The sequence below is a fragment of the Cryptomeria japonica genome, chromosome 4 (assembly GCF_030272615.1).
Source record: "Cryptomeria japonica chromosome 4, Sugi_1.0, whole genome shotgun sequence".
Classification (NCBI taxonomy): Eukaryota; Viridiplantae; Streptophyta; class Pinopsida; order Cupressales; family Cupressaceae; genus Cryptomeria; species Cryptomeria japonica.
Window position 1 is genome coordinate 670,275,076 of NC_081408.1, and position 10,686 is coordinate 670,285,761.

The window sequence follows — 10,686 nt, forward strand, 5'->3', positions numbered from 1 at the left end:
ATTCTGGTCTTGGGGTCTCACCCCCTTGCGAGCCCTTGGTTTTTGTCACTTGCTGGTTTCATGGTTATCAAAGGTTCATGCCTCTCTCGGTTTAATATATTTAGAATAAAGTATATACTATTAACTATGTTTTTCAATGTAAAAATAAAACAAAATAAAATCCAAATAATGAATGGTAACCACTTTTTCAAATAATTAAAAGTGAAAAGCTTATAAAATAAATTCAATACTATTTTGAAAAAGAAAATGTAGATTTAGATTTTGAGTACTAATATCGATTCAACAAAGTCAAGGTATTATCTAGAAAGTAAGAAAGACAAATTAATATGAATTTTATATTAATTACAAGCATAGCTTAAGGGTTTAAGCACCAATATTATTGATAAGCATGTAAAATATATCTAATATTATTCTAAAAAAAGAAAATGTATATTTAAAATTTGTGTCATGACCGATTTATAAAAATTATGACATTATTTATAAATAATTATTTAGCCAACCTGACATTCTAAACAAATGCAAACATTTCTTAAGGGTTTAAAAACCAAAATTACTAATTACATGTGTAACCTAAATCCCTAAACTTATGGTCAATGTACCTTAAGAGGCCAAAAATATAAATGCAATCACAATTGAATGTGATATGTAAAGAACAAGCATTATGAAAGTTAATTTAGCAAAATTACACAAGGGAGACATCTACTATAGTAATCATACTTAGAAACATGCATGCATGCATGCCATGGTGACATCATCATGCACATGGTGCTAAAGTGCAACCAATATGTTTAGATCCCTTAGAGGATAATTACAAGCACAAATGAATGTGATTAATATGCAATGAACTAGCCAACGGTAGAGGTTTGGAAGAAATTTAACTAGATGTAAATGAGGATTTTAGCCAAGATTATAATTGGGAACTAGGAATGACAAATGAATAAAAGGGTCCCAACTCTATAAGAATAAGGATGTGTTGTGGAGACTACAACACCATGAAGTACTTTGTAAGAGCTATATTTTTCTATTATATTAGGATTGTCTAAGAAGAGAGATTTTTTTTTTGTAGACATGAGAAGCCTCTATTGACAATGCCAAGATACCATAGAGAGGGTAGATTTTGACAAATATCACGTGTTTCCATATAAGACTATATGCAAGCAAACACTTAAAAAATATTTTGAAAATAAATTATTTATGTTAAATGTCTTTGTTTGTTTTAATCTATTACCTATAATTGTAATGAGTTCCTTCATTTATGTTTGTTTAAAGAATCAATTTGTACACATAGTTAGTCTACACATGTATTATAAAACCTTTGAGAGGTTCTTTCAAGGATTCTCTACATCATATCTTGAGAATGACTTTGACTTTGTAGCCTAATTGGATAAAGGCAACCATCTCTCTCTCTCTCTCTCTCTCTCTCTCTCTCTCACACACACACACACACACACACACCCCACCACCACCACCACCACCACCACCATCAAAACTATAAAATCAAGCTACAATATATTTCATATAATAGTAACTAGGTTAGATTTTTATTCAACTCAACAAGTCATGTTCCATCGTAAGATGTGACCATTGGAGAGCCTGAAACTCAAAATATTTTAGGGGGCTTGGCTTTGTTGTTTTACCATCTACAAGGATGTATGCAATTTAATCTTTCATTTGAACTCATCATTCAAGAGAAATTTTAGTATGTCTTGAGTGCATGCATTCATTCATTGTAGTTTATTGAAACATAGTTTGAAATATTGACTAGTATAAGAGCTCAATGACAATCCTAGTAACTTTTTTATGCTCATAGAACACAATTATCATTCAAGATGATTATTAGTGTAGCATTTATATTTACACATCCCAACTCAAATAGAAAGGAATGATCTTATGATTTGTAATCAACCTTCCATAAACTTATATTTAGATTTACTTTAAAATTTTAAAAAATAAATTACACTCAATACTAATACATATAAAATAACTAAATTTATATAAACTACAATATTAAAAATCTATTATTTAATAATGTATTATAATTATCATAGATTCATACTCCTGTCACATAATTTTCCCAAATATTGTAGTAATTGGTAGAAAGCTTCCACAACCCTTTCTTCCTCGCCCATCATTAACATTCCCATATCTTCTTCAGTACCCCCGTCTTCGTCATCTGGTACATTGTAACCCCATTTATCTAGCAAAAATTCCTCGTTCCTTCCTAAAGGAGAAGATTGTGTGAAAACACCTATCCATACCCATTTCCCTGGTTTCACCACCATTGGCGGCGCAGCCAAACCCCACAAGCATAAATGGGTGTAATGGGAAATGGAATTTATAACAAAGCAAAACATTGCTGCCGCGTTGTTGGAATGTCTGTGCCCACATTTCAACGTCAGTTGAATGTTCTTCCCCTTCCATTTGCATGAGTCAAATAAAGTGAGACCCGGGAAGCTGAATGACTTCAGAGCTGCCTCCACACCACTCCCTGCCTTTGCACATATTATACATTCTGATGGCCATTTCTGCAAAAATCATTACATCACAATAAACCGATTCAAACACTTATTACATGATAAGTTAGTGTAGATAATAAGTACTGTTTGTTACCTTAATAGTTTGAAGGCAAGGTTCTAATGACGATATGTCATTCCATGCTAAGAGTTCTACTCTTCTCAAACTCTCCATATTCTCCAGACTTTTTATAACTGGTACCTTCCACCAAGTGTATGCTATCAATGTCTCCAATGACCTGCAATATTCGAAGCCTTCTATAATCTTCAGCTGTTCAGCAGAATCTGTGATTTCAAATTCTTTGAGTGAGACAAGTTCTTCAAAATTTGGAAGCTCTTGTAATTCCTCCCCACAGTATTTCAAAACCAGCTCCTCAAGATTGACCAGGCCACAAACACCGCTTATGCTTTTCAGCTTTTCACAATTTCTCAAAACTATGGCCTTCACTGATATCGGCAAGCTATCTATCTCTACTAACCGGTGATTTTCCCTAAGTGATAGAGATTCCAGGCTGGGGCAACATTGTTCAGAAATTGATATTCTCGACACAAGAGTCTCTTGCAAATTTATAAATCTAAGGCTGCACAACGAAGAAGAAAAGGAACCCGAGAGGATATCCAATTCTTTTAGGGGGCACTCCCGAATATTTAGACTATGAAGGCTAGTAAGCTGCGTAAGTGCTTCTGGTAAGGATTCCAACTTAGAAGAACAAATTTCAAGAATGGTCAAGGAGTACAAATTCCCAATAGAAGATGGTAAAGTTTTCAATGAACTGCTTCTTATTATCAGCTCTTCCAGTTTGCTCAGTTGACCAATGTTATTTGGCAATTCCATTAAGCTTGCCGAACCCACTTCCAGATTTTTGAGTGATCCCTGATTTGTGATTTGAGATGGCAACCTCTGCAATTCACATCCAAAAACATTAATAGCCTCCAGCTTTGTCATATTTTCAAGAATGTCCGGCTGCAAGGTGAGCTTGAAGCAACCATATAAATAAATGTATTGCAAATTTATGAGTTGCTTGAATGAAGCTGGCAACATCATGAACGCAGCACCACTCAAACTCAGATGCCGCAGGTTTTTCAAATTGCCGAACTTGCTAGGCAGTGACTTAAGCTTCTCACATCCGCTCAACTCCAGGTGCTCCAGCGATTGGAGCCCACAAAACTCTTCTGGTAGATCTTCGATACTCCATGGGATACCCCACACTGATATCTTTTTCAAATCCTGTAGACGTCCTATCGAGCTCGGAAATCTCAGGAATCTTTGGGTATCAGAGATAATCAGCTCTCTCAACTGCACAGGAGGCTGCACCCACATTTGTAGCAAGTTTAAACAACACACCTCTGATTTGTTTAAGCGATTCATATAAAATCAAATCATACTAATTTTTTCAATAGATTAATCATCGTAACAAATCAGAACTTAAAATATACCATTCAAACCAAAAGCCAAATTTAAGATACTTACATCGGCAGTCTCGCTCCACAGTTGTTCTAATTTGGCAGCACCATGAAGCTCTAAAACTCTTAACTTTTTCAACGGAAGCCATGGCGGAAGAGCTGTGTGCGGAAAGTCAACCCATCTCAGCCAGAGAAGGCCTGCTGATAGTGTAGCTAATTCTTCTGTAAAATAGTTGTTTTCGACAACCATGATTTCTAATTGCCGCTTAAACCTTTTGTGTGATCTTCTCACATGCTCCACAAGCTCCATACATTCTTCATAAAATTCACCTGTTTCTGCTCGAATCCCCCTAATCCCCCGAATCAGCGCGCCTTCCTACACAAAGAAAGCAGCAAGATTATAAACACAATTAGCGTAACAACAACATTTCCATGCCAAAAAACAAACAAGATGTTAAGCTCACCTGCCCCTCTATTTCAATGTCGCGAATTTGCTGAGGTGACCAAAGACGGTACGGAGATTTATCAAGTTCTTTTTCCAATACAATTTCTTTCCCCAAATCTCTCAGATGATCATGCATAACAATGCAATTCCGCTCATCGAGCTCAACCAGACACTTGTTCTTCAGTATTGTCAAACTATGCAACCCACTCCATCCAGACCCATCCCACACTGTGACGGCCAACTTTTCGGGCATTCCTATAAAGAAACAAGATATATCTAAAAATATCTCTTTTTCTTCCTTATCTAGTGCATCAAAGCTAACTTTTAGTATGCTTTTTATGTCTTTGGGCAACACTCTGGAAACCTTGTTTAATTGAGAATCCCAATAATCTTGGGGCATTCCATGAACTAGACCTCCTAATATCTTAAGGGATAAGGGCAATCCTTTGGAGACTTTTAAAAACTTTTGTACAAGATTTTCAAATCTATTTATTGGAGTCGGTTGTTCGAAAGCATGCCAACAAAATAGTCTCATGGCATGTTTGGGATTTAATTCTTTCATCTTGTAAATGGAGGAGATTCCCCATGATGTTAGAATCCCAGATTCTCTACTTGTGACAACAATCACACTTCCTTGTTGAAGACTATCTTTTATTGGCAATAGAGACTCTAGTTGATCTTGATGATCTATATCATCTAAAATGATAAACACTTGAACGGAACTCAAATGCTTTGCTAAAATTGCTTTTCCCATTTCTACATTATCAACTTTTTCTGCATCATTGAAACCAAGATCTTGTAGCATCTTTTTTTGCTTGTTATGCAAATCTTTATTTGACCCATCCCGGACATTATGAATAAAACTGCATTTATATATGGAGAATCTAGTCCTATTGTAATATTCTTTTGCTAGTGTAGTTTTACCACATCCACCCATCCCAACAATCCCCACAATTTTTTTACTTTTAAAAGAGTCAAATGTATTTCTTTCAAAGTCTTGTAATATTTCATCAAGACCCATAGGATAATTGGCCACCAGTAATGGCATCTTTTGAGAGTACTTCTCTATATAATCTTTAATAGCCTTCAACAACTTCTCTTTCTCTTCATCACTAAACAAAAAAACATTAAAAAGGGTAAATCCAAATTAGATTTTTTTTAATTAAATGAATAAAATTGATTAAGCATAGTATTAATTAATTAAAAGACAAATGGGTGTGTTTAAAAATAAAAATAGTGACACATTTTGCATACAAGCAATGTTTTTGCTGTCTCAATTAAAATTAAGAAAAACACAGATTAAAACCTGAAACTAGATAATTATATATAACCTATTAGACTTCTAATTTCATTTATCATAAAAATATAATTAATATATTTTTAAATATTTTATAAAAATTCAACTATTTTTACTAACTCTATTAATCACAACCTTAAAATCTAAAGATAAAAGAACCAACAAACTACTATGCATAAAATAAAATCAAACTTATTAAAAGAAGAGAAGAAGAAGACAAAATTATGATAATAAAACAAAAGAAAACTTGAAATTATTTATAATAATCAATTAGACTACTAATCTCACCTATCATAAAAGTAAAAATAATATATTTTTAAATATTCAATAGAATCTAACTATTTTTATTAACTCTAGAAAACATGTCTCTTAAATCTAAACATAAAAGTATCAACAAATGTCATGTCCCCATTCAAGAGAGAAAGATAATATGAGGGACGAAAGTAATCTTGGCTTGCATCATACACCTTAGCAAACAGAGATCGACATTGTTAAGCAATGTCGACTTAAGAAGAATATAATTAGTTATCAATGATTAAGGTGGCAGTAATCATTCAAACCGCTATCTACTACCATCTAATTGTTACCTGTTATGAAGAGACTTGATAATAAAGATAATATGTCATACAACAATTAATATATATTAAGTCGACGATCATGATTTGTCATGAAAGGGTGTAATCAGCATAAAGGAAGACAATTATGAATAGGCAGACCCATTCAAAAGATATAAAGAGTCTCTCGATCTCACTTCAGAATGCACAAAAAAATCTTATTTCCTTATACCGTAATTTGAAGAACTGAGCCGGTGGTTCTGGACGTGTATAGTCCAATAGTACATATCAGGATAATGCTTTGGAAACTATTAAAATACATAGAATAATTCCAGCAAGCAATCATTCCTCTACACCTTCACAACCAATACTCAGATAGTAAGGCCGAAGGCCCAATATCGTAACAAGTAACAATCAAATCATTTAGCTCATTTCCATCCGTATATACCAGACACTTCTATTCATTCAATATCAATCTTGTACATATTCATATATCTATGGCAGAATTGGCAACTGATATCTTGTGTGATGTCTTTACTTATTCTAATTGCAATTACTGGATAGAATAAGAAGACAGAATTGGGTAATTGTCCCAACTTTCTAAGACAACCGGAAAGGGGACATTACAACAAACCACTAAACATAAAATAACATCGAATCTCTAAAATCAAAACCTAAAGAACCAACAAACCACTAAGCATAAAATAACATCAAACCAATAAAAGAAACAAAATTATGATAATACAACACTGGAAACCCTAAAGTAAACTAGAAGAGGGTATAGGATACTTACTCATTCTCTTTAACAATGTAGCCAGTAACATATGTAACGTTTTGCAGCGCCAATTTCCAATCTTCTAGTTTTGCTGAACTGTATCTGCCGCTTTCCTCATGCATGGAAAATGCATCACTGTAGACTCCTTTTCCTTTGGCAATCCAGCGAATATCACTGGGATCAACTTTGTAGAAGACAGGAATAATTTTCTTGCCTGATTTGAGCGCAAATGATAATTCGGCTAAACACCAGGGAGATTCTGCATATTTGGGCGAAATTATGGCAATATGAAGGAAAGAATTAGTCATGGCATCTTGTATTTCAGATGGTATAAAATCGCCCAGTTCAAGCTCCAGATCATCTAAGAAAACTTCAAGTCCCATAGGTTTCAGGGTATGGTAGATAGAGGTGGCCAGTGTGTGCTTGGTGTCAGGGCCACGATGATTTATGAATATATCGCAGGGCACCCTTTTCCTTGGTTTTGAAGATGATGAAAATTTCGGCACAACTTCCTCAAAGGCGTTGCTACTCTCATTGGGCGTTGCCATGGGAGGGAAATGAACGAAAGGGGAGAGTAATTGATAAGAGGCAGATCAATCATCAGAGAATATGTAAAACAGAGGGAGGAAAGATAGAAGACAATGAATGGTAAGTCTGCAAGCAAATAGAGTGAAATGGTAGAAATAACCTGTATGAGTAGGTAATGTGCTCAAGTCAAATAAAGAATGGTAGTAGAAATATGTGTGGAGAGAGCACAAGGATAACGGATAAGAGACCCCACTCACACAAATTTTGAGAAGTCTATTTACAATGGTAAGGAAGCAGTCTTTAGCAGAAAGAGGAATAGGTATTACCAACACGAAACGTAACAGGGAGAGGGACGGGCATTTACAGCTAGCTGATAAGAATTTTCCTTAGGATATTTGTCTCTGGATAAATTTATTGGCTGTGGCCGAGAATTTGTTAACAGACGACTTTAATTTCTTGGAGATTGGTGATATATTATTTTCAACTGAAATAAAGAGGGTCGGATTTTATTTTTATTAGTTGACAGGTTTTATCTCATGAGAAAAAATGGTGAAAAGAAATAGTAAATAGTCATTGTTTCTAGATTAGATTGTGTGTAAGTATTTTGTATCAATGTTTTAGATCACAGGTCATGATCTATCATCAGACAGTATTTTGATGATGGATCATGGAGTATGATGTAAAAATTGATACAAAAATTTACACACTTCAATTCAAAAACAATAGCAATCATAATTATGAATTGTGAAAATCTGATATCAATAATAATATAATTCATGTTATTACTGTCATTTTCTATAAATCAAGTTACCTATTCTCTTGTTAAAAGAAAAATTCCTCATCATCATATCCACAACCTTAACAACAAAACTACTTTAATGAGACATAATGATAACTTCTAAAGAAAAGATGATCCAAATTAGAATATACTTTTTAATCGAAACCCATAGCTCTTAATAACGTCTATTTAGTAATCAAATTGTATGTGGAGTGTATTTTTTTTCTATTTATTAATTAAATAAAAACTTAAAAAATAATTATATTTTGATTTTCAATTTAATTAAAAAATATAATAAAATAGAATAAATATAAGCCAAGATTGCATTCGATAGGCCTTTTGCAGGGTTTTCTGAGCAAAATCTAACGAGATTTAGCACACAGTCGAAGTTGCATTGAAATCCATATTTTTACTTTGTTAGACCTAATCCATTATTCTTTGCCGCTTAGCCAAAATTAAACTCAAAACCACTTTTTTCTTGGCCAACAAGAGCTAAATTTGTCAATTTCTTATTGCTCAGCCAAGGGGGCAACAAATTTTTTTTCTCCCCTCGGCCGAAGTTTTATGCAAACTGCCTTTTTCATCTAGGCAGAACTTAACGTTAGTAATATTTGACCCGCGGCCAAAGTTGCACTCAAATCCACACTTTTCAGGCCAAAAGAAAAGCTAAGTATATCAATAATTATCTCTGAGCGCTGAAATCTGCTCTTTTTAGGACCAAAAGAGCAATCCCTTCCATTTCCTCTTCACCAGGGATTTGATACCAGTTGTTTTCGTCTTCACCAGGGATTTGATACCACTTGTTGGTGGTGGATGGAGATGAATATAACAAAGAATATACAAACACTAAAACCTTTCAATTTTAGTTGATTTTCATTTGATCATTTCCTTGATACAAATATTACACCGTTTAGATCTTCCTTCTCAGGATCACTTGATCATCCAAACACATTAATCAAATATTACATAATGCTTTAATATATAGAAGCCTTGAGAGATTACATAGGTCATTCTAGAAACTAAGCCAATTTGTTATTTTAGAAAACTTACTAACCTTAATTTTCTCTCTCCATCTTTATTTCTTCTCTATTTTAAAATATTTCAATTATATTTTATTATTTTTTAATTTAATTACAATAATGTTTATTTGGGGTAGGAGAAATTAAAATACTCCAACAAGTTTTAACGGTTTCCATGCATGTCAAAGAATGCGGATAATGATTACTTGACTTTGTGTACCCCTCTCTGATGAAACATCAAGGCTTGCAACTGAACTTCTACCAGCCATGAGCATTCAAATGAGCCTGATCATCCCAATAGGGATGACTAACATTAGTCATTGATGAATCATTGACCTATATTTTGATATGCACGAGGGTTTTTTTAATCTTAAGTAAACTAATACCCACTAATGAGTAAAGACTTTGAGAAGCATTTTCTTGAATAGATTACTTTGTAATAAAGCTTAAGAAGTTTCAATCATCCATGCATATTTGTCTGCACTCTTTGAATAAATACCCACAAATTTAGGAATGATGCAGCAACAGGGCTGTGTACGGATTGTAATAGAGTGGGATACGAATTATTTGGAGGTTGTTTGGAACTAATTCAAGGAGTCATTGGGCCTCGCAGACACATTCCAAGCTCTCCATGCCTCTACAGTATCAATACCAGATGGAGTGACAACTTCACAAGGATGTATTCCCAATTATCTCACTCCAACAATGTAGGGCTAGTTGGAGCTTATACCTATGATTCTATCTGGGTAACTGCTAGAGCAATTGATACTCTGTTTCGAGCCAACAATCTTACTGAATTGGAATCTCTGTCTTTTATGGATGCCCATATTTTTCAGGAAGAAAGTAAAGCCAAATCCTTCAACCTTCGAAAGAGGATTTCTGTCAGATGATGTAGCCGCAATTGTCCAGAGCAATATATGTAGAAAGCATGAAATTGACAGTACATGCGCACAAAATGGAATGTCTCTGTGATATTATACTAAAGTGTCAACCTGAGAAGTGATAATCCAGCCGAGACGAAAGATTCATTTTTGGTATTCAGCAACATGCCCACGAATTAAAAGCTCTTGCTGCAGGCAGGCACACAAAATGGAAGTCTTATAATCAGATAGCATCAAGTCTGCATCACACGGATATGAAAGATCAAAAAGTTTTGCAGTCAAGAGGCTGAATGTGATAGATGCTAGCAAGTTCATTATACTTGTTTCGAAGACTAAGAGAAGAATAATTATAATACACTCTATCCTCCCTGCTGGAAGTCAGAAATACCATTCATGTTGAGCCGGTTTGTTGCAGTAGAGGAAGCTCATAATGAAAATACATAGTGAAAACTCATGCTTCGAAGAAATGTAACTTCATTGAATGCCATATGC

The 10,686-nt window shown here is 34.2% G+C and overlaps 1 protein-coding gene across 1 annotated transcript; it reads right to left on the reverse strand.

Moving 5' to 3' along the window:
* Positions 1-2,005: 2,005 nt before the first annotated feature.
* Positions 2,006-7,774, reverse strand: LOC131042715 (disease resistance protein RPV1). Its single transcript, XM_057976042.2, has 5 exons — positions 7,007-7,774; positions 4,382-5,474; positions 3,985-4,293; positions 2,611-3,822; positions 2,006-2,525 (listed from the first exon to the last, which is right to left on the reverse strand). Exons 1-5 carry the CDS (start codon positions 7,534-7,536, stop codon positions 2,043-2,045), a joined length of 3,627 nt encoding a protein of 1,208 aa, XP_057832025.2. The 5' UTR covers positions 7,537-7,774; the 3' UTR covers positions 2,006-2,042.
* Between the last annotated feature and the right edge of the window lie 2,912 nt (positions 7,775-10,686).